At 36.3% G+C, this 25311-nt stretch overlaps 1 protein-coding gene across 6 annotated transcripts in view; it reads left to right on the top strand.

Annotated features, from left to right (window-relative positions):
- Nucleotides 1–23565, top strand: part of SH3GLB1 (SH3 domain containing GRB2 like, endophilin B1) — a 34966-nt gene extending 11401 nt beyond the window's left edge. Inside the window, exons 2-11 of one of the 6 annotated variants that reach the window (XM_058658820.1) lie at nucleotides 4082–4223; nucleotides 7835–7963; nucleotides 10169–10302; nucleotides 11789–11881; nucleotides 14502–14588; nucleotides 16154–16177; nucleotides 20178–20267; nucleotides 20574–20674; nucleotides 22098–22332; nucleotides 22990–23565. In XM_058658820.1, coding sequence (XP_058514803.1) covers nucleotides 4082–4223; nucleotides 7835–7963; nucleotides 10169–10302; nucleotides 11789–11881; nucleotides 14502–14588; nucleotides 16154–16177; nucleotides 20178–20267; nucleotides 20574–20674; nucleotides 22098–22332; nucleotides 22990–23097 — 1143 coding nt within the window. In that variant the 3' untranslated portion in view covers nucleotides 23098–23565. The remainder of the gene's footprint in view (nucleotides 1–4081; nucleotides 4224–7834; nucleotides 7964–10168; nucleotides 10303–11788; nucleotides 11882–14501; nucleotides 14589–16153; nucleotides 16178–20177; nucleotides 20268–20573; nucleotides 20675–22097; nucleotides 22333–22989) is intronic. The other 5 variants (XM_058658831.1, XM_058658848.1, XM_058658822.1 and 2 more) reach the window with 5 other exon arrangements.
- Nucleotides 23566–25311: the final 1746 nt, after the last annotated feature.

Below are 25311 nucleotides of genomic sequence, written 5' to 3' on the forward strand. Positions count from 1 at the left end.
AGGGGGGGGGGTGTGCAGGAAAATCCTCAACACCATGGTGAGGAGTGACTAATCTTTGTGTCCCACCCAGCAAGGCATGAGCCAATCCACACCAGCTCTTTCCTGTCAGATTTCAAGCTCTACTTTCTGTTGTTTGTCTATTTATTTTAGGTTTTTTTTAGTTTGTATGATTGTTTGTTTGCTGTGAGGGGTTTTCGAAGCGATCCCGATGGTCACTGCGAGGGAGGGCGGGGGTCCAGAGGTGGAGCCAGGCTCGGACCAGAGAAAGCTCTCCTCCCTGGTCCTGAAGGACATTTATTGTTCTTCTGTGTCTGCGGACCGCTCAGGGCTTCTGGTTGTCTTGCTGATGACGTTGGTATCTGCGCGGTAGTGTTTGGACTTCTTCCATCCCCTGCGGAAGCTCCGGTTGGGGGTGGGTGACCTCAGAGTACTCGGCCTCCGAGGGCATCCAATTCCCTGTGGCCTCCTTGGCAGTTGGGGTATAGTCCTTGTTGCTCGTATTAATAGTTTGTGGTGAAGGTCTGGGAGTGTTCGTGGTTGGGATCCAAGCTTCCTCCTTACCACCTGCTCCACTCTGGAGTGCCCCCCTGCTCCACGCACATGACCTCCTGTTAAGAGGTTGTCAGGATCGCACCCGATTCCCCCCTCATGCATTGGTATAGTAGTTTTACTGTTGTTTAGTGCCGCTTGGAGTCTGTTGTCTATGAATTACCAGATTTGATCTTGATAGGCTATATTGTACTTTTTTCTCACTCTTTTTATGGTCCTGAAAGATTTCCCTGCACTCCCCCCCATTACCGGTTAACATAGTGTATTGAGGGTATAGCGGGTTTTACAGTTTTACGATGTAGATCTTAAATATTCTGACATTAATTGTTGGTTTATAGATTATATCGCGTTATCTTATTGCATTGGATACAGGTTGTTAGAGATTGCACTAATATTACAATATACAGGTACTGTCTTTCAAGTTGTCATCTTTTCATCTCAGATTAAGGCAAACATGTGGTATTTAACCTTTTGGGATTGGTTCATTTCTCTTAGCATGATGGATTCCAGTCGGGCCCATTTGTCCACAAAGAACTGCATTTTGGTTTTTTTTATAGCTGAGTAGTATTCCATAGAGTAGATGAACCATAGCTTTCTTATCCAGTCTTCTATTGATGGACATTTTGGCTGCTTCCATGTTTTTGCAATTGTAGATTGTGCTGCTATGAACATAGGCGTGCATGTTGGTTTCTTGTGTAGGAGATCTTTTGGATATATCCCTAGGAGTGCTATTGCTGGATCATATGGTATGCTGATTTTCAGTTGTTTGAGTATTCGCCAAACTGATTCCCATAGAGGCTGTACAAGTCTGCAGTCCCACCAGCAGTGGAGAAGGGTTCCCTTTTCCCCACAACCTCGCCAGCAAGTGTTGGTGGTATTATGTATGTGTGCCATCCTTACTGGAGTTAGGTGGTACCTCATTGTTGTCTTCATTTGGATTTCCCTTATTGCCAGGGAACTTGAGCATTTTTTCATATGTTTGTTTGCCATTTGGGTTTGTTCTTTTGTGAAATGTCTGCCCATTTCCCGTGCCCATTTCTTGAGCAGTTTGTTTGTTCTGGTGTTTTGGTTTCTCTGTAGCTCTTTGTATATTCTGGAGATCAGCCCTCTATCTCCTATGTAGTGTGCAAAGATCTTCTCCCATTCTGTAGGTTGTTTTTTTACTTTGTTGATTGTTTCCCTTGCTGTACAGAAGCTTCTTAGTTTGATGAGGTCCCAGTTGTTTATTTTGGTCTCGATTTCTACTGCTTTTGGAGTCTTTTTTAGGAAGTGAGGGCCTACTCCTAAGTGTTGCAGTGTGTTTCCAACATTTTCTTCCATAGATTCTTTTTTAAAAAGATGTATTTATATTTATTGGAAAGTCAGATTTACAGAGAGAAGGAGAGACAGAGGAAAATCTTCAGAGCTGGGCCAATCTGAAGCCAGGAGCCTGAAGCTTCTTCCAGGTCTCCCATGCAGATGCAGGGTCCCAAGACTTGGCCATCCTTGACTGCTTTCCCAGGCCACAAGCAGGGAGCTGGATGGGAAGCAGAGCCACCAGGGTAGAACTGGCGCCCACACGGGATGCTGGTGTCTGCAAGGCAAGGACTTAAGCCAGTAGGCTACCACACCATGCCCTAGATTCTTAATAAGTATTTGTTGAAGGAATGAATGGAGTGAACAGATGGATATATTTGTAAAAGGAAACTTTTTGTATTTTTAAAGATACTTTTATTTATTTGGAGGAGTAATAGATGCAGACAGCTCTTCCATCCTAGATGACCACTACAGCCAGGGCTAGGCCAGGTTGAAGCCAGGAACTTGGAACTTCATTTTGGTCTTCCAGTGAGTGGCAGAGGCCCAAATACATGGGCCGTCTTCTGCTTTCCCAAGCACATTATCAGGAAGCTGAACTAGTACCCATATGATATGCTGATGTCACAGGCAGCAACTTTTCCTGCTGCACCACAATGCCAGCCCCTGTGTTTCTAATTTCTAAGGTACAGGAAAAACATGTCTTAAATCATCATTTAGAATTGGTATTACCCTAATTATAGTCAGATTTTCTATCTGACCATTAGTGGTAGACTCTGAATATGTAAAAGTTGTGATCTGTGTCTCTAAGTCTGTTGCTTAGAATTTTCAGGGGTTGGTAAACAAGACCAAGTTCTCTTCTAACGAGATTGCAGAGTTTCCCACTGAGCATGGGTTTGCTTTTGTCCTGTGTGGAGTCCTCAGCTAACCATGTACTGCACTTACAGGCTTAGACAATAGGTGCCAGCTTTAATTCTCAGTTCACTCATTGTGTCGGCGCTTAGGTGTGGACCAATCTCAAAATGATGGGTGGCTTTATAACAGCCAATTAAGGCTGTTCTCAGCCCCTCAACAGGATCTTCAGTAAAAAATTTAACCAAAAGTGTTAAGAGTAAAATTCTAGAGAATCCTTTGTCTGAATATGCTTATAACCAACTGAAACTTTCAGACTGAGAAGAATGCTGAAGTAAAACTCAGGAAAGAGAATAGCTGAAAAAATTTTTAAGGAATGAGAGGAGAGAAATGACAAGATGAACAGAATTGTGTTACCTGAAAATGAGTCATGACAGTGTAGAATTATTGCATATGATGTACTTTTGGATGGAGAAAGCCATGTATCCTAGAGAAAAATTATAGTGCTCTACAGCCTGAGTCATGGTCTTCTGTGTTTAATTAAAAGTATCCAGAACATTCCATCAGGCCAGAAATATTTTCACCTCCTTATTATTGCATTGGCAAAGCTATCATTCCTCAAATGTCAGCACTGGCAGTGTAGGGAAGACTGGTAGATTTAGTATGCTCGAAAGTATCTCTTGGTCTTTTTGGTCAGTAGCATGTGTTCCAAAGATCTGGAAAGAAATTGCTGAAGCATATCCTGAAGAAACAACTGAAATGATGGTTTTCCAGAACATCCCATAAAAATCTAACTAAGAGTGATTAAAATGCCAATAACAATACGTAGATTACAATAAATACAAGTAGCCCTTTTTAATAATTAGTAGACACTGAACAAAATGACTAAGATATCTACTTTAAAACACTGTAAAATACATGTTATCTTTAATAATAACACTGAAGAAAGAACATTCTAAAGCTTACTCCAGTCACTGCAGTTGGACTGCACAGTAGTTGGCACAGTCGTCTGGACTCACATCCAACTGACAAAACTCTTACTCGTCAGCATTGTTCTTGCTAGATTTATAAGTAAGAAACATTTATAAACCGAACACTTTGATACGTGTTCTCCAGAATTAACTCACACATTATGTATCTTAACACAACTGAGAGGATAGGATAGTTGTATTACCTTTAAGATTGTCATAAGTGCCTCAAAAGTTAAGAACAAAAGCAACTATGACGGGTGGGCAAGGGAATATTCATAGGCACTAACAAGCCAGAGGAACAATTATTTGTGTATTTAGGATTATTTTGATTTGAGTTTGCGTTTGCTTTTTGCCTGTTGAAATGATTTCCTCAAATTTGCTTGAGGTCTGTTTTAACTTGTTGTTGTTGTTAACAGTTCACAGAAGAAAAGCTGGGCCAGGCAGAGAAGACAGAATTGGATGCTCACTTAGAGAACCTCCTTAGCAAAGCTGAGTGTACCAAAATATGGACAGAAAAAATAATGAAACAAACAGAAGTATTATTGCAGCCAAATCCAAGTAAGAAACTTTTTCCAAGTACTATTAGTGCTTGTTTTATTGTGTAAAAAAATGTTTTAATGACTGAAAACAGAATTTTCATATTGTGGCTCCAGGGTATATGGCTATTATTTGATGTGCTTTTGTGAAAAGGTAATAAATACTTCTGTGTATCATGTAGCAAATTTATAGGTAAAATTCTTCAGCCATTTGTGAAGTCTTCTTGAAACTTCAGTTTCTGGCAATAGCTTCGGCTTGGAGGGTTCTGTCAGGTGAGGAGTAGGACAGGTATTTGGTGCGGTGGTAAGTCACTGCTGTTATACCTGCATCCTGTATCAGAATGACTGGCTTGAATCCCAAGCCCTCTGCTTCTACTCAGCTTGCATCCTGATATTAGCCACACACGTGGGAGAACTGAATTGAGTGCTAGGTTCCTCAGTCTGTGCTGGCCCAGGCCTAAGCTATTGTGGTTACCTAAGATGTAAACCAGTACCTGAAAGATCTCTGTCCATCTATCTCTCTATCCCATTGTGTGTGTATGTTTTTTTTTTCCTTCAAAATTTGTTTATTCATTTGAAAGAGTTGTAGGAGAGACAGATCTTGATCCACTGGTTGTCTACCCAATGGCCCAGGTAGGCCAGACCAAAACCAGGAACCTGGAGCTTTTTATGGGTTACCCACATAGATGGCAGGAGCTCAGAGACTTGGACCATCTTCCAGTCTTCCCCAATGCATTAGCAGGGAACTGGACCAGAAGTGGGACAGCCGGATGAGATACCAGCACAGCAGGTGGCAGCTTAACTTGCTGTACCACAATGCTGGCCTCATGACTTTAAGGGGCAGTGAGAGGGGGCCTGTTGCAGTAGCCTAGTGGCAAAAGTCCTTGCCTTGCATCAGTAGGGATCCCATATGGTTGCCGGTTCCAATCTTGGCTGCTCCACTTCCCACCCAGCTCTCTGTTTGTGGCCTGGAGAAGTAGTCAAGGACAGCCCAAAGAAGGTTCCTGGCTCCTGGTTTTGGATCAGCTCAGCTCTGGCTGTTGCAGCCCCCTGGGGAGTGAGCCAACAGATAGAAGATGTTTCTCTGTACCTCCTTCTCTCTGTAAATCTAACTTTTCAGTATAAATAAATAAATAAAAGGGCGTGGACAGTGAGAATAAATTCATTTTGCTATCTCATTCAGAGAAGAATTGTTCTTACATAATTAAGGGAGCATTATATGGAAACCTAAGCAGTTACCTTCTTTTAAATTATTATTTATGCAGTTACCTTTTCTTTGCTTTTTTTAATGGAAGTTTTATATTTTTCACTTAAGTTATTCCATTCAATTTTTAAACAACTATGAGTTTTTTCAGGCACCTCAAGTAACCTTGCGAGTAAGTGCATAATAATTATTTATTTAACGAAATGTACCAGTTGGCCTCTTGTCCAGTGTAGCATAGCTAATTAGTGAAACTTGGACTAGAACCAGGTATGTCAGCATCCAGTCTTTACTGTGAGCTTTATTTATCAAAACTGAAGGACAGAGGCAGTACTGCATACTTTGCTTTTTCCCAGTGTTATTGTGAGAGAGTACTGATTTACTCCCCTGCAACAGCTAAGAGCTGGACCAGCTGAAGGCAGGAACCCAAGCATTTGAGCCGTCATGTGGTACCTTCCGGGATACATGTTAGCAGGAGGTTGGAATTAGAGGCAGAATGGGCAGTTAAACCTGGGAAGTTCAGTTTGGGATACGGGCCTCCTAGGTGGCATCCTAACCAGTGTGCCAAGTGCCCACCCAAACTAGACACCTTTACATAGATACAGAGCAGACAAAGCTAGGAATCAACTCCAGCCAGAAAATCAAAACCAAAATTTAGTTAGCATCCTCTAATTGTTATATTTTGGAATGGTTCGTTTTGATTTTACCATAAAAGCTTTTAAATTCCTGCCTAAGAACACTTTTTGTACTGAAATCTACCACACAAATTAGTATTAGTCTGTTATGTATTATAATTACCCCTTTGCCAGTTCGTTGTATGAACTGCTTCCCTTTGTTGTTGTTGTTGTTTCTTAAATTTTCAGTGTACTCTGAGAAACTTACACAGGAAGCTATGTAAAAGTGCCTCTAAGGAACCTGTTCGACTTAGGTTCTTTAACATTTATCATTGTCATTGTAATTATATTTAATTATTGTTCCTGGAAATTTCAGCCATTTTCTCATTTTTCTCTTACATACCTCCTTTCTTGTCAGCATTGTAAATGTGAATGTCTTTGCTGTTAAACACACAAACCTAGTGTTTGCTCAGCTTTCACTGGTTTTTCTCCTTCCCATTTATACTGAAGTTGTTTTTATTTAAAATCTTTAATCTTGTATTTTACGTTTGTTTTCAATTATCTTTACTTCTTTTTTTGTTTTATTGGAAAAGCAGATATACAGAGATAAGGAGGTACAGAGAGGAAGCTCTTCCATCTGCTGGTTCACTCCCCAAGGGGCCGCAACAACCAGAGCTGAGCCCATATGAAGTCAGAAGCCAAGAGCTTCTTGCTGGTCTCCCATGCAGGTGCAGGATCCTCTACTGCATTTCCAGGCCACAAGCAGGGAGCTGGATGGGAAGGGGAGCATCCAGGACACAAACCTGTGGCCATATGGGATCCCTGTGGATGCAAGGCGAGAATTTAGCCCCTAGGCAATCACGCCAGGCCCTTCATATTTGTTGTTTGTTTTTTGGTTTTTAAGATTTATTTTATTCTTATTGAAAAGTCAGATATACAGAGAGAAGGAGAGACAGAGAGGAAGATCCTCTGTCAGTTGATTAACTCCCCAAGCAGCCGCAACAGCCAGAGCTGAGCCGATCCAAAGCAAGGAGCCAGGAGCTTCTTCCAGGTCTCCCATGCGAGCATGGGGTCCCAAGACCTTGGGCCGTCCTCACCATCCTTGCCGTCCTCAACTGCTTTCCCAGTCACCAAGCGGGGAACTGGATGGGAAGCGGGACTGCCAGGATTAGAACCGGCACCCATATGTGATCCCAGTGCGTGCAAGGCAAGAACTTTTAGGCTGCCACATTGGGCCCCCTTTACGTTTGTTTTTACCAGTGATACCTTTTAAGTGAATCCATGGTTGGAGAGATCATAATTTACATGAACAGCTAGAGCCATGGCATATTGCTGATCTGTCTGTAAGCTAGTTCAAGTGGATGGTTCTATTCCGTAAGCTCTTGTGTCTATATTTAGACTTCGGGCAAGAGAAAAAGGAAACACATACTCATGCCGGAGGTGTCAGATGTGACTCTGGTTTTGTACCTAATTTATTTCTCTGTTTCCTAGCTGGAGAGCTTTGATTTTGAAATGAAGAATATATATTCAGAGTTAAATATTAGAATTCAAAATGCTAAAAATAGAGGAAAAGATTACTACATAGTAACTAAGTTACTATCAGTCTTCTCTGGAATATTAAAATCCCAGAGAATACTCAAAGTAGCTAAAGATTTTGTACCAGTGTATTTTTTTTATATTTTTAAAATATGGATTCTGACATATAAAAATCATAGTAATAAAATATGTACTTGAATGTTAATTTCTTATTCGGATGTGATAAAATGGCTGGTAGTTTTGTATTGTTGGAATTGTTGATAATTGTAATCTTTCTTTTAGATGCCAGAATAGAGGAATTTGTTTATGAAAAATTGGATAGAAAAGCTCCAAGTCGTATTAACAACCCAGAACTTCTGGGACAATACATGATTGATGCAGGGACTGAGTTTGGCCCAGGAACAGCGTATGGTAAGTGAAAAAAGCAGAAAGTTCTGATAAATATCTTCTGTGTTTAGATTTTTATTACTTACAGATATCATTAACATATGACTCTATTTTAGCTTCAAGTTTATTATGTTAAAGATTTGATTAAATTGAGAAATGTGAATGACCAATAAATAGTACAGGTTAATGTAATATATTCAAGCAAATATTTACTTGTTCAGAGAACTGATATCTTTTTTAGTTCTAAAAAATCAAGTGAATTTTTTACTTGCACTCTCGTTGATCAATGAAGACCCCTATTGTAAGGTATTTTTTGTTTTATAGAAGGTTTTTCTTTAAATATCTCTCATAGCTGCTTTAAAAAAAAAAAAGAAAGGAGGGAGGAAGAAAACCCTTTTTGAAGGCATATTTATTTTTTATTGATGGTACTTGAGCACAGTCACTGAGTAAATAACTAAATCACTCTAATGTTTCTGTTAAAATTTTGGAATAATGTCTGTACCCAAAAAAGTCATCTTCTGGCTGTTTGGATTTTATTTCTGGTTTTCTCTTGTGTGTGTCAGGTGTTCCGTAATCGTGCTCTACAGTTAGGCTGCTTAGTTTCTGTGTTCTGACTGAAGTGTACTGCTGTGCAGTTCATATTCAGGTGTTATCACTCAGATCTACAGTTCTCATAAGATACCCTGTAGCTTCTTTTCTTGTTTATGTCTAATTACTTTTTTTAGTAAGACTCCTAAAAGAAGTTGGTTCTTATTTGGATATGAAATGGTAAATAGATAAAATGAGTTTCCATAGATTATTTCTGATTTATAAAATGCTACATAAATGTTTAGATGAATTTAAAGTTGTGCAGCCATCCCTATGTCAAGGAAATAGTGTAAGGACTATGTAATTCCAATAATGATGCGTTACTGGCTTTTTAGATGTACAACTCACAAACTTAAACTTTTTAGAAAAGCTTTGTATGTAACTCTGGAAAGGTACCTGAAAGGAGCCCCGTGTTTTGTCTCACCAAAGCTGAAGGTCTCCTGGAAAATGAACATTAAAAACTTCTGGATTTCTGTTTTACACCTCTGATAGTTTTAGCAAATGTGTCCTGATTATTGGAATGGGCTTTGTGAACCCATTATTAGTAATTGGAAGCAAAAAATTTAGTATTTCATTGTATTCCATTGCCTTGTGACATACATGTATTATGCATAATTTCCGTGAATTCCCTCATATCCTTTAAGTAACATAAAGTTTATTATCTTCACTTAAAGATAGGGAAACTAAGGCTTGGAGAGATTAAATGGTGTATGTATTATCATATACTTAGTAATTCATATGTTGATTTGTCTGTGTCCAGAGACAATGCTGTCTTCCTTTCTTTAGTTCCAATTTTATTCTAACATGAAAGATTTAATATACACAGAGGTAAAGATATGGAAACTAGGGGTAGAAGGCTAATCCTTGGAACCAGCATGATGGCTCAGTGATAAATCCTCACCTTGCGTGCTCCAGGATCCCATATGGGCGCTGGTCGTGCTGGACCTGCTTATGGCCTGGGAAAGCAGTAGAGCATGGCCAAGTGCTTGGGACCCTACACCCTGATGGGAGACCCCGAGGCAGTCCTGACCTCCGGCTTCAGAGCAGTTCAGCTCTGGCAGTTGCAGCCACTTGGGAGTGAAATAGCAGATCTTTTCTCACTGTCTCTCCTCCTTTCTGTAAATCATCTGCCTTTCCAATGACAATAAATAAGTTTTAAAAACAAAAAAAGGTTAATCTTTACTTGGGGTTCCTGTATATGCTATAAAAATATGATTTTTTTCTAATTTAGGATATAAACTATTTGTTATACATTCTTAAGAGAAATGTATAGTTATAGAACAGAAGACAAATTGTAACTTAATCAGCTTGATAAAATATTATGTACATTATACTTTTATAAACAAACCTGTTCTGTTTGAGGTTCAGCCATAAGTATTTTTGGTAATATGTGATGTATTCATTGGTAAAATTAACACAGTTACCTACGATAGGACAACAAGTTCATATTAGTCTTTTTTCATTTAAATGTTTACAGTCTTAATTTACTTTTAAAATAAAACCTCCTTAATCATAGCGCGTTCTATTTGATTTTATTTAAGTAAGCAAATGATAACTTTAAGGCAGTCACATTATTGATTTATCTTCATGTGATTTTATATTTTATGTTCCTAAACCATGATCGATTTTTCTTCCTTGTAGGCAATGCCCTTATTAAATGTGGAGAAACACAGAAACGAATTGGAACAGCTGACAGAGAGCTGATTCAAACTTCAGCGTTAAATTTTCTTACTCCTTTAAGAAATTTTATAGAAGGAGATTATAAAACAATTGCTGTGAGTTGGAAAATATTCCCTTTGTTAAAGTAATTTGCATCTTTACCTATTTTTTAATAAATAATTGCCCATTAATGAGTATAGATGCAGCACATTAGAAACTTAAATGAAGCGGGGTTGGCACAGTGATACAGTGGGTAAAGCTGCTGCCATATCCCATACTGGCCCAGGTTCAAGTCCCAGGTGCTCCACTTCTGATCCCTACTGCTGCACTTGGGAAAGCTGTAGAGCTGTAGAGGTTGGCCCAATTGCTTGGGCCCCTATACTTATACTAACATGTGAGGCACAGTAGAAGGTCCTGGCGCTTGACTGCCATTCATTTTAATTCATTAGCACTGCTAAAATATGTCAAGATAGCCCTGGAATGATTATGAAAATATAGTACAAAATATCATCAAAGCATAACTGTGTAACTGTTCATCTCACTGGAAGCTACAAATTTAGTTATTTGAAGGAATATGTGTGGCTACCTATTTCATCCAGCTGTGTGGTCCTAGAAACTGTTTTCTTTTTATAATTTTTGTTTCATTATGAAGTGTAAGAAACATACCACTTTTATCATTCCTAACCTGTATCAATAATTTTTAGTTAACTTGTTTGTGATGGAGAATGAAGAGCTGGATGGATTTTTTTCCTATGGTTTTTGCAAAGCACAAACCTTAAATGCGCCTTCAAACTTTAATTTGCAGATTTAAAAATATATGTATAGAAATATTAAAATATTTTAAAATGTCAGCATATATTGACATAAGTATATAAGAAAATATCAGAATTTAAATGTGATTCAAATGAGATTAGCTTATTAGTGGTATTGAATTTGATGTATAGAATCTAAGAATTAAAGTGAACTCCATTTTTATAAACTTATTCAAAAGAGTGAAATTTTGGGGGAAATTTTCATATACACACACACAATGATAGCATTTATTTATTATAAGTTTGAAACTCCATTTTGGAGTGGCTGGGTTGCATTGGGTTCTGTGACATGTTAAAAGCAGCCATACTCTTGGCACATACTTCTTCACTGTAAGTGCTTCCTGTATAATCTGTAAAAGTTTGAAACAAGGTTTGTCAGGCTTTCGGCTTGCATAATGAACTGAGTATGAGATCTGACTGTCTTAGGAAACTTAGTTACAGCATCCCTGGCTCTTGGTAGCTCCTGGTAACATCCCTCCCCTGATTATGATAGTCAGACATTTTTCCCAATGCTTCATGAAGGACAAAATCAGAAAATATTCAAACTGCTATTCCTTTGTTTCTGTAACAACCTGCAATCTGTGCCAAGCTCCCACATACGTGGAATGTCTTGATCATTTTAAAATTTAAATAAAAAAGAAGAGTTAAATACCTGAATAATCATTTTAAACTGATTTTGTAACCGCAAGTCTTTTTCAGATAATACATATATTTAATGTAACATAATAGTTTCAGTATGCTGCCGCATAATTTAATCATGTTTGTAAATGATTGCTTTTTACATTTTTAGAAAGAAAGAAAGCTGTTACAAAATAAGAGACTGGATTTGGATGCTGCAAAAACCAGACTGAAAAAGGCGAAAGCTGCGGAAACTAGAAGTTCAGTAAGTAATGTTTTTTTCTGTTGTTAAGACTAGAATATTGCTTTAGAGTTATTTGTTTATTAAAACAAAACATAAGACGAGCGCAAAATAGATGAGCTAAGAAGTAATACTGAGCAGTATAGCTACTGCTAAAAAGCAGCAATAGTTCTTAAAGCTCTGTCATGTTCTTTAAAAATCCTTAGTGGAAATGGCAGTGTTTCTTTTGAAGAGATAATGAGTTGGTAAAATGTGAATTTATTTTTAAGATAATTTTACAATTAGGAAAATATAGTTTAGACAAACAAGGATCATTTGAAAATAAATGTTTGAGCTGAGACAGAATCTCTTTATTCAGAATGCCTGTGTGTGCAGAGATTGTGGAATGAGAACACGGTTGTCAAAGTTTCAGTATAGAACTCTTAACAGGCAAGCACTATTATGAGTTAATGATACTCTGCCTTTCTCCTGAAAAAGTACCAGAAAGAAAATAAAGTTTACAAGTAAACAAGCTCTTTGAATACTAAATTATATTACCACTGTTATTAAAAAGTATGAGCACTACACAGAAAAAAATTTGCGAGATGCTTCCTTCTGTTCTATCTGGAAAGGGTCTTTAATGATTATCTTCTGTGTGTTTTTTAAGGTAAAAGTTTGCCTAGGAATTTTATGTGTGAAATTAAAATGAAAGAGGATATAAATGACTATTCAACAAATTCATTTATACACAGCTTTTCTGTAAGTTGTATATTACATGACACAAAATTTAACTTCAGCCAGTATTGAAGATTGCTAGTTGAGACCAAAATTCACATTTGCTGAAGTAATATTCTTTCAAATAACAAAAACATTTTTCTTTAAACTTTATAGGAACAAGTCTGAAATAGTTTGAAAATGACAAGTCCTTTTAATTTACTGTTATGTAAAGTCTTGAGGAATACCAATATTTGGTAATATTTTCAATTGTTATTGACTTTTCCATTTATGTGAGAAATCCATTAAAAAATACACATAAACCACAAGAAGTTAACTTTTTTTTACATCCTTGACACATTTTCTAGTTCTATTTGGCAACTGAAAAGATTAATTTAGGGCTAGTGTTTTGGTACAGCAGGGTGTATCACAGTGTATCAGTTTGAGTCCAGACTACTATGTTTTCAGTCCAGCAACCTGCTAATTCTCATAAGGAAGGCAGCAGAGGGTGACCCAAATATTTGGACCCCTGCCAGCCTCATAGGCGATCCAGATGGGGTTCCCAGCTCCTGGCTTCACCTGACCCCAGGCGTGGCTGTGGGAGCCATTAGTAGCGTGAACCAGCAGATGGAAGATCTCTGTCATTTGTCTCCTCTCTGTTACTTTGTATTTCAAATGAATAAATCTTTATGAACAAGATGATAAATTTGACCCCAGACTTTTTTTGTTCTCTTCTTTATAAATTTTTATGAATTAACTGCTCCAACTTCTGCTAGTAAGGTTTGGAATCTATGCATATTAGCACTTTGTAAAAAAAAAACTCCATTTACTAGTATATCTTGGGGATCCCATGTCACATTCTGTGTTTATCAAATGCTGATTTTAGATAAGGTACTATACCGTAGTGAAAGTGTTGTGCCATTAGTTCACTGTTTACTACAGCAAAATAAGCTTTTTGATGACTTACCAATATCACTGAAAGATTGCTACCTGTATCCAGTATTGCTGCTTTTCTAACTTCTGTGTTGTGAGTTAGCATGTTAAAGAATAATAAGGCACGAAAGGCTTTTTTTTTTCAAAAATCAAAAGCTGAACAAGAAGGAAAAAGACCTTTAATGTTTCAAGTAAACAAAAATAGTTGTGAAAATAATGTATATAAATAAATAAATAAATAAGATAAAACTTAGCTCTGAGAAGTAAGGACAAAATATCCAGTGCATTTAAATTATAAGGCATTTGTTTTAATAACCAAATTTTAATCTGCTGGAAACATTACAACAGTAACATTTGAGTTTTGTCACCTGATTTCACAGCTCTAGTAGGCACACTCTAATTTGATAAGAAGTATTTCTTCAAATAACATGTGACTAATAGTTCCATCTATGCACTTAAGCACTTTCCTACCAGTCTGCACATATATGACACCATCGTGTAGCCTTAACTTTGTGTGTATACATGTTTAAAGTTTTATAAAAATACAGAATTGGCATGTTCCTCAAATTTCTTTAGGCTATGCCAATGCAAAGACCTGATTGAGACAGATTTATAGAGAGCCAGTGTGGCTTAAGGCTTCATAAGTTCATAAAATAAAATGGTCTTTGAGTAACAAAATTGTGTAGCCAGAAAATCTTTCATAGGGAAAAATTTTATAAAAATCTTATGTGACAGTTTTTAAAATAAAGTATTGCCTCTAAATTATCGCAACTTAAAAATCACGTATCAGCCATATTTTTGGTTTAAAAGTTTGAGTCTTTTGGAAAAATTGGGTAGTCATCACAGTATTAAATTTCATTAAAAATTAAATATAGTTGAGTTTTTTTTTAAAGTAAGGAATATATTTTTATAAGCTCTTCTAATACTTGTTTAGTGTATTCTTTATTGTGCAGAAGTAATTTGTTTCACTGTGTTCATTGGTGTAATGTGTTCTTTGTCTCTCACCTATGCACTTAAGCAACTAAACTCAGCTCGCCTTGAAGGAGATAACATTATGGTAAATTTCTCTTACATGCTCAACTACCTGCATGTAAAATGGCTGAAGGTTTGTTGGCCTACTGTGTTTTCTACATCTTGAATAAAGTGCCTTCTCTTGCTATAAGCTGCATGTACAAATGTGGAATAGCAAGCATTCATTAAATAATACAAGAAATTCTAGCTGAAATGATACTAAAACTTGAAAAAAAGAAATTATATGCTTTGTTATCAAATATGTTGGTTATGCCAGATACAGTTGTTTAGAATCTGAATTTACACATATTGATTGATTTTATTTCCACCCTTTTGCTAATTTAAATTGGCACTTCATATTTTTATCTTTGGCGAAAGAAATAAGCAAAATCTAGTTTGGGGAAGGTATGAGCTATTTAAATTGACTTCTCAGTTGCTTCATTGTTTGCATTATTTCCACCCAAACTCAACATTATGCCATTTCAGGCAAAGACTAACTTTAGTAGGTTAAGTATTCTAGTGGCCAGGCCCCATGCTCTGTGCAGTGCTAACTCAGTTCAGAGCATGGCACAATAGTGATAGCCTCCAGTTACCAGTGAAAATTGTTTTCTATTAATATCTAGTGTTTATAGGAACTCAGTATGAGGAAATTTTTTAGTTCATAAGAATTTTTAACAAAAAGTTGAAGAATCTGAATGTAACTACATTTATACACTTCAGCCAATAATAATTTATAGCTACAGTATTTGGTTTCATATTCCGAGATAGATTACTTGCAATAAAAGTCACAAGTCTTCTGTACAAATACAAATTGACAGTTAAGTGACTTGCAGTAGCATTGAACAAAAGTCAGGGGAAAATACTTCTGTAATATGGTAGATTCTTCTATTGCATATTGTAAAGTACAGTTTTGGTATTTTTTAAACTAAAATTATTGTAGCCCTGCCTGAAATTAGGGCTTTGTTTAGATAGCAAGAGAATGCATTCATTTATTTCCATCGTTCTATCTGTAGATATGTGAAAAGTGTGCGAGCTTCTCAGTCATTTGTAATGTAGTGTGTTAATCATTTCAGTCATTGCTAATTTAGCGTATTAATCAGATTTCCTTTGTCTTGGATAAAATATCCTCATAAGCAGTTAACACAGCTTTATTTAATTCATTAAGTGGTTTTTATTTTATACTACTAATGTCATCTACTTACAGCAAGTAAATTTGTTGTTTACTCCAAAAAAGAGCTGTGTCAGCATTCCTTGCCCATTTATCTTTGCTTTGTTTCCATATCCCAAAAGTCTAGAATCCATACCTAAGTGAGAAGGTAGAGATTGAAGCCTAGGCCAGATCTTATTTTGTGAATGAGAACACTAGAAATAAGAAAGATTATTAGATAATCTTAATTTGGGAAAATTACTACATTAGCTTGTAGAATTAGCATAAGATTTAGAAGTTGACAATCCTGATATAAGGACATACTCTCACAGTATGTTATTACTGTAGTACTTAGTTACTACTGTATTTTGTCTGTTAGTGTGAATCTGAGAAAGGAGAGTATGCCATTTGAATTCAGATATTTACATTTTTCTGTACTTAGTTGTAGGAAATGTTAAATTCCAACTTTCTTTCATGCTCTATATTTTTCTCTAATTTTTAATGCTGGCTAGATTTGGGCAGAGGAAGTGACAAAAGTAAGTAAATTATTAAACTACAGAATTATGAAACAAAAGTTTGTCATTCATTTGATAAGTACTTATTGGGTAACAACTATGGGTCTTGCCACAATCTATTTTACAATGTCTTAATAATCTGAAATTTATGAAAAGGCTCAAGTCTGTTTGGCTAATAGCAGTTCCACAGAACGACAGAACAAACCTGTAGACAAGTGGTTGGTACATTCTTTTGCACATCCTGCATCTCTGCTAAACAGTATTACTATAATGCCTTGCAACCACACAGTTGAAGTACTTGGTTTAGTCCTTAACAGTTATATTTTAGTGGTAATTTTTAAGATATATAATATAGTTAATACAGTATCCTATACTTCAGAGAATTGGGACTGTCGTTTCACACAAACGAATTTTTTAAAATACTTGAACCTTGTTTCCTCCTAATCCCTCACTTTTGTTGAAAAATAACTGAAAAAATACTGCTGCATTCAATATTGGATAACAGTTATTTAATACAATCATTTACTCTGAAGAATATCCTTAGTGAACTGTGACATTTGGATCTCTGTTTATTTTTAATGCATGTCTCTTCTGTCAGTGTGAGGCTGTGACCTCTAGAAGCCATCCAAATGACTGCTACTACCAGTTCTTCTGCCTGTGTTACCATTTCTAACATTCACCGAGTTGGAAATATAGTTATTAAGCAAGAATTTAAGGAATAAACTTATGACTTTAGCACAGATTTGTTAATGTGGGTCTTTAAAAACATATTTTATTTACTACTCATGTTCAGGACTTTAAAATGTGACCACCACCACATGAGAATGCTCTTGATGTGGCCCCTGACTGTTAATAGGCTAATAAGCCTTAACATCCGATTGTCTGGCTTTGTAAAATTGCTAGGTAGACCATTGCAGAGATTTTGGAGCTGTAGATTCTGACTTGGAAATCTTACATGCTATTCATAACTTACGCTCCCATCCCCTTTTATGGACTCTAATTTAGTTGTGGCTCCACTCTTAATTCTAACTTCTTACTAAGCCTCTGGCATGAAAAAGGGACAGAACAAGATAAAGGAAAGAATTTAAGTTTAAATAAGAAAAGTAGAATGCCTTACCCTTTTGATTGGTGTACAGATACACAAATTTCTGACTTGATTTTGCAGTCTCTACAAGTTTTAGAAATAGTTGATACAGTGAATGGGAAGAAGCTCATAAACCAAATATCTATATATATAAAAACTTTAGGAAATATATCAAATTGAGTTTGTAGAGGTGCTTGTTATTCTCTGCTCTGTCATTTTTATTATTTTTTAAATGTATAAATTTTTAAAGTTTATACTCCTGGCCTATTTCAAGACTTAAGCCTGTAGAAAAAGCAGGCAGTGACCAAGCTTGTCAAAGCAGATGCCTCAGAAGCCGGACTCACTGATGTTCAGTCCTGATGTACAGTGAACTCTTGCCCAGGTCCTAAATTACACATTAAAAGGATTCTTCTTGCTCACCTAATGCGTGTTATCCTGTCATGTAGTGTAGATCAAGTAGCCTGCTAATAGCAGTTCTTAGCAATTCTTTTCCCTTACACTGTACATCTTAATTGAGAGTAAGTCAAGGAATGAGATCTTTAGAGGATATTATCAGCCCTTTAAGTTTGCTGTATTTCTTCAAACCTTTCTTATCTCTTTCTAACATAGATCATTTTCTTCGAAGGCGAACAGGGTGAACCTAGTTTAAATTTCCTTGATCTTAGATTAGTTTTTTGGGACAATTATATTATTAAAAGCACAGATGATTCGGGACATCGGCCTGTTTGCAACAGCATGAGGCATACACTGAAACTCGTTGAAGAAGAGATTACTTACTTTCCTGTCATTTACCTGTTCTAAATAAAGATCTAAGTTATGCAGAAGAATAACTTTCTAAACTTTGTAGTATGGAGCCTTTCTTTACAATGAAATATTAAATTTTGCAAACCTGGAAATTCAATGTGTCATCCTCATCCTTAGTGAAATCATTAAATGTACATTTTACCCAGGTACTTAACATTTAAACATTATTTCCACTTCAGTCTCAGTCAATTAGTTACTTTCATCTGCTACCCAGCTTCCTGCTTTTGCACAGAAATACTGCTTTGTGCAGAAATAAGCTGTTTTGCTATTTTTAACCAAAGGCCATTAAATTGTTTCTCCACAAAGACTCACATGGAACTAGGCTATTTTGCTTCTAAATGTACTTTTGATTTGTTGTAGTTACTTCTAATGAAGCCATTTTGTACTCGGCCAAGCAGAATGGTGAATAACCAAAATGTAGCCCTATACCCCTGAAGTGGTTTGTTTTCGTGAAAGCTTTATTAGGAAGAAAGTTGTATTTTTCTTGCCCTGGGACTTCCTTCCACTTCATATTAGTTTCCAGATGAAATTATTTAAGCCCTGCAATCTCCATGGATTCCGGGTTTAGTCACATGAGTTTAATCCTTATTAATTTTAGTGTCTTTTTCTTTACTATTTCAGGTTTATATCCTGAAATGCAATCTAGAGGTCAATCCTTAGTCCCTTCAGCCAGATCTTTTGGCCAGCGGAATATTATAGAACACCTGGTTTTCGGCTTTGCTACTACCTCTGTATTGATTAGTTCACTTAACTGAAATGAAGGGTGAAGAGAAGACTGAGAGGGTATAAAATGAAGACATTCAATCTAGTTCTTATGTTCACTACAGAAAATAAACTGTTGGCGTGGGGTAAAGGTATTCTGAAGAGGCAGTGAAAAGGAGCATTAAGATGATATCACCAGTAATGATTTGGGGGAGTGAGTTGTGAGGTTTAATGTTTTTCCTCTTTTTGTCACTAATTACTCAATTATCAGCCAGTTCTAGCTGAAGGTTTGAGATCTTTGCCATATTTACTACTTTTAGGTGTCAGTTTGTTAGTGAACCATTTTGTCCCAGCGCTAAGCCTGTATCAGTTGGTTGAAGCAAGTAGTGGTATGCTATCATACATAGTTCCTAATCCAAAATTTAGAATGCCCCATAATCAAACTTTTTAAGTGTTGGTAGGACAAGGAAACATCAGCACCTAACCTCATGATAGGTCACAGTCAGAACATAGCACACTAAACAGTAATTGTATACAGTTAGCTTCAGTTTGAGTATATGACATGTGAAACGTAAATGAATTTTGTATTTACACTTCTGGCCCTTCTGCAAGGTATCTCTTGTGTTTGCAGATATTCCGAAATCTAAACCACTGCTATTCCCAAGTGTTTCAGGTGTAGTCTGTCCCCAGCTCCAATAACTTTGGTGACATTACCTTATTAGCTTGAAATCTGCCAGGGTGAGAATATAATGCCATACCAGCACCCCACTGATTGAAGGTCAACCATAACTGCGTTTTTTTTAAAAAAGTTCAAAGCCATAATACATATTGACAGATATTTCTGCTTAAGGCATATTGTAATCAACAGGAAAGAAAATGTGTAGGAAATGCTTTAAAAATGCAGGGCGAAGAATCCTTTGAAGGAACCTAATAACTATGTTCCTAAAACTAGTATTAAGTTTCGAAACACAAAAAGTTTAAAAAAAAATCTAAAGCTATATGCTGAAGTCAAAGAAGCTTCACAGTGTAAATAATGTAATAATTGAGGAAATTTTTGCAGTAATATTTATACTCATGAAACTGGTAATCTAAAAATGTAAAATATTAAAATTCAGCCAAAATCATAGCATAAAGTTATTAAAATATCTTTATTTTCCCATAGTTTCCTAGGTTCTCAGAAGTATGCAGTGATGCTTTAGCAGTAATAGATTTTCAGTCAAGAATTGATAAGGAATCAGTTCTCTCAAGGTTAGGTAGTATTAGAAAAGTAAGACCTAGAAACTGGAAACAGGTTTAGATATAAAGCAGAACCAAGAAATTACCAGATTATAACTTGGGTTTTGTTTCGTTGATTTTTTTTTTTTACTGTCCAAGTGAATTTACATAAGATGAGTCTTCTAATGAGATTCTAAAACTGTTTTCTAACTTAAGTCTGAACAGGAACTAAGAATAACTCAGAGTGAATTTGATCGTCAAGCAGAGATTACCAGACTTCTCCTAGAGGGAATCAGCAGTACACATGTAAGTGTTCATTCATTGCAAATGCATTTGGAGCAAAAGACTTCGATAATGCTAAAACAATTTGGGGAGTAAAATCTGAACTTGCTTTTGATTTATCAAGGAAGTTGTGCATTTTCTAAGATACGTAATAAAATAATTAGAATTTTCGCTTAGGCCACATCACCTTCTCCCAGTCTCATCAAATCCACTTTGTGTGTAGGTGTGGTGTTCGCTGAGGCACAGCGTGGTGATCCTCCTTCAGTCCAGTGCTGCGGGCGCTCCATTAGGTCTGGCAGAGCGCTAACTGGCTGTCCCTCTTCTCCACAGGCTCATCACCTCCGCTGTCTGAATGACTTTGTAGAAGCCCAGATGACTTACTATGCACAGTGTTACCAGTACATGTTAGACCTCCAGAAACAGCTGGGAAGGTGATCATTTCCTTTTCACATATAAAACTCTTGATGAGGGAAGAAACACAGAAGAACTGAAGGCTTTTATTAGCATTTTTAGAATTGGGACTTTGTCTTAGGAAAGTAATTATCAGATTTCTCAAATTAACAAAATATTTTGAGCTCTTCTAATACAAAAGGATATCCACAGGAGTGAAAAGAGACTTTAAGTAATTACTTTCATTCCTATATGAAGGAAACTGAAAAGTGAAGTTTACTTTTCTCTTGCTGCTGAATAATTTTTTGCTGTTATTTGAGGAAGATGCAATTACTCTTGATTATGTTTAAGAAAAACCGATTTGTGATTATTCATTACTCGTTCATGACATTAAGAAGTTTTAGAATATTCTCATAGACCTCACACTCCTCTCATAGGATTATTTTGAAGGTCAGGGTAACGGACTTTAAAGAAAAATGATAATGTAGAAAGCGCATAACGCAGTCGTCATCACATCCTTATTGAATGCCTCCATGTGCCAGTCATTGTTTTGTGTTCTGGAGGTTATATCAGCAAACAAAACAAGCAAAAGTGCTTGCCTTTTTGATGCTCGCATTGTAAGGTGATGATTGAAATAAAATATTGAATAAGACAAATATGATCTCTGTACTCATAAAAGTTAATATCCACGTGGAAATACAGACCATTGCTTTAGAGGCATTATCAGTAGTGGTAGCTGAAGAAAAGCTATGCGTTGCACCAGGGTTCAGCTGTGCCCAGTCTTCCAGACACCTCACCTGTATCATTAACTGTAATCCTCACCACACTGTGTAGGTGGAGAGACAACAGTAACTTACCACAAGTGGTCAGTGTATTTTTTTAATATATATAATTAAAAGGCTTTAATAGATCAGGTTACTGTTTTCAATGTCCAGCTCCTCACGTCTCTATATATTCTTAGGGAAATGGATAATTTCATCTTTTCTGTCTTCAGATTGTGGTAATACTGCTTAGTCAGTGATCATATACAATCAATATTTGTCTGAATGGATGAGAAAGTATGATTTAGCTGGTGTTAATGCAAAAGGTCAGATATTCATGTGTTTTTATCTCAAAGAATTAACCTGAAAAAGCCTTATTCTTGTAATGTTTAATACTTCTGTAGTTTTTCAGTTATACTTTTATGTAATAAATCATAAAGCTGCTTAAGTTAATATATTATAAAGGCAGCTTTGAAACAAACTTATAAAGACTTATTTTTAATCAGGCCTAAATTGCTTCTAGTAAATTGGAAAGAGGAAGTAGATTGTCTGTAGTATATTGGGAAGAGAGAAGAAGTAGTTAGTACAGTCATGTGTAAACATCCAGAGTGGAGGTAAAAAAGTAAACAGTGCCACCAAGTGGAAGTTTTTAGGAACTTTAATAATTTGGAAATAGTTAAATGAGCTGTATTGTTTTCAACAGTTTTCCCTCGAATTATCTTTGTAACAACAATCAGACATCTGCAACACCTGGGACATCTGTGCCATCTGTTTTATCAAATGTTGGTTCTTCTGCCATCGCTTCAACAAGTGGCTTAGTAATCAGTTCTCCTTCCAACCCCAATGACCTTAAGGAGTCAAGCGGCAGCAGAAAGGCCAGAGTTCTCTATGATTATGATGCTGCAAACAGTACTGAGCTGTCACTTCTGGCAGATGAGGTGAGCAGTGTGGTTTTGGTGGGAAAAAACAGTTACAAATGGGCATACCTTCTAATACTGTAACAAGATGTAAATGCCTTGTTACTTATTTGGAAATAGTTTATCATGAATACTTGCTAGATTTCAGATGGTTATGTTAACATTTTATAAAATTTTAACCGCTATCTTTATGAAATAATGGAGTATCACAAATATTTAAAGTAAAAAAAATTTGTCTTATTTTTTTTATTGGCAAAGCAGTCAGGGAGAGCTCCCATGCCTTGACGCATTCCCCATATGCCAACAACAGGCAGGGTTGAACGAGGCCAAAAGCAGGAGACCTGATGAGTGTGAGCCATCGTCTGCCACCAGCGGGTGTAGGTCAGTGGGAAGCTGGAGTTGAGAGTGAAGTTTGGACTTGAACCTGGGGCTCCAGTGTAGAATGCAGACGTCTTAACCACTAGACAGTCTCCCACCCTCGTATTTAAATTGGTTAGCTACTAAATACTAGGGATAAATAACACTGCCTCCAGGAATTCTTTGTCTTCCAACAAAATTGATAATCTTACTTTAAGTCCCTTCATAGATAACAGTTGAACAAACTAGATAACAACTCTGATTAGTTTTCCCTGCTTATTTTTTAATGTAGCTAATAACCGGAAACATTTTCTTTTGTAGGTGATCACTGTGTTCAGTGTCGTTGGAATGGATTCCGACTGGCTAATGGGAGAAAGGGGAAATCAGAAAGGCAAGGTGCCAATTACCTACTTAGAACTGCTCAATTAAATAGGTGGACTGTGCAAAGGTTACCCATCGTGACACCGTATTTATAGGCAGTTCACTCTTAAGTAAAACAGGTTTAAGTATCTTCCATGTTAATGTCTTAAGAGACTGAAAGGAAAATACCAGCTGTCAAAAACTGGCATTTCTGCCAATAAAGTTGCATGGTAAATATTTCATTATAGAATTTATGTTAGAGCTTTCATGCCAACAATGTTTTCTTACAAAATTCTTTCTACTGAACTTTCACTAACTAAGCAACTTCTACTTTGGAGACCCAACTTACAGCAGAACTGTTTTATACTGAATTTCTAATTAACAGTAAGCTTTTTCTTTTATGTAAAATAAATTTATTGTGAATTGATATTTCAGTGACTCATTTGTTAGGTATAATTAATAGCCAAAGAATAAAATTAAAATCTTTTAAACTGTTGATTTAGAACTCTAGGATATAAACTTATTTTATGAAAAATACAGTGTTTCTGAATGTTTCTTCCATAAAGTGAAATGAAGTTATACCATGTTTACCTTGTTGTCCAATAGAAATCAAATGATTGCAATACTGTGTATTGATGGGTTTGTTTTTTTTGTTTTGGGGAGGTTTTTTTGTTTGGTTTTTTTTTTTCAGTTTTTGTTTATTTTGGTGGGTTTTTTGTTGTTTGGTTGGTTGGTTGGTTGGGTTTTTTTGTTTTTGGAAAACTACTGAATTTTTTTAAATTTAATATAATATAAGAACAACTAATAGTCCTTGAAAAGCATGGCCATAATTCTCTGACATACTTAAGAAGTTCTAAAATACCTGAAACAAATTTATTTCACTAAATATGTGTTTAGGATTATTCAATTGACACAATTGAATTCATAATCAGAATTGGATCTGTTAACTACCACAATACAGTAAAAATGATTGTTCTTATTGAACAGTATAACTATGAAAAATAATGGATTACTATAACTACATTTACATAAAGTAAATTTACATTTAAAAATGAAACTTTGCATTGTTCTGAGCTTACTAAAACGGATAATTCATTCGTGAATGTAGGTTATTTTGCTTGGGACCCCTAGTTCTGAAATACTAATAAAATTATTGGTGGCACATTTGGAGTCAGAGAATTGATATTTAGGCAATTGCTAAGAATCAGCAATTTATAAACCAGCAAATTGACAAATTATTTCTGTAATAGCACTTACATTTTTTGTTCTTGTTTGTTCATTCAGCAAACATTTGTTGAGGGCCAGGTACATGTTGATCAGCTCGGGATACTATCTTGAGCAAGATGTATGCCATCTCTGTCACTAGAGAGCTTAAAGTGCAGTGTGGATACAAATACAGAGACATAAACCATTTAAAAATATGTAACTAACTCAGATTCCGCTACTGAAAGTAGTTCTTTCTGGATGAAGTGTGAAGTGAAAGATGTGATTCAAATGTTAACTGTTCACAATTATTTGTTTTAGTACTTTTAAAAAATACATACTTAGGTACCATTTTTAAATGTGCTCTGTGTTGAAATGGCCTAGGTAGAACTTGGTAGATGCGTTACTATAGTGCACAGTTTAAACTTCTCTAGTCATTTTTGCCCTTTATTCCTGAAGTGCAAGACACATGCTGCTGCAGTTGTGGTACTGTGAAAGAGTTTGGCTCCTGTGAATTGCCACGCTCTGGTCTCCAGAAGTTGCTGAGGCTTGTTTTTAACAGAACCAAGTGAATGAAGCATTTTTCTCCTTTGCAGGAAGTTCAGGCAACCTATACAGTACCATCTGCTGTGTTGGTGTAGGTCCAAATTTAGGCTTTGAAAGGCCCTTGTAGGAATTTAGGTCAACTGAAACGGCAACTGTAAATGTTCATTCTTCGTCCCATACCATGAGGGCTCTTAGAGCTACAGATCAGTTGGGTAACTGCCATTTCCCTAATAGTAAAATTGAGAATAATAATTACCCCAGCATAGAGTTGTAGGATGATATAAGGAATACTTTTTTTAGATGCTTTTTAGGGAAAGACTTCACACACTAAACAAAAAGTGCCAGTTTCCCCTTATTAACCCTATAGTTTCTTTTAAAAAAAGTATTCATTTTTTATTGGAAAGTCAAATATGTATAGAAGAGGAGAGACAGAAGATCTTCCATCCAATGATTCACTCCCCAAGCAGCCGCAACAGCTTTAGCTGCACCAATCCAAAGCCAGGAGCCCGGAGGCTTTTCCGTGTTTCCCATGCA

This window comes from Ochotona princeps, chromosome 2 (genome assembly GCF_030435755.1).
Source record: "Ochotona princeps isolate mOchPri1 chromosome 2, mOchPri1.hap1, whole genome shotgun sequence".
Classification (NCBI taxonomy): domain Eukaryota; kingdom Metazoa; phylum Chordata; class Mammalia; order Lagomorpha; family Ochotonidae; genus Ochotona; species Ochotona princeps.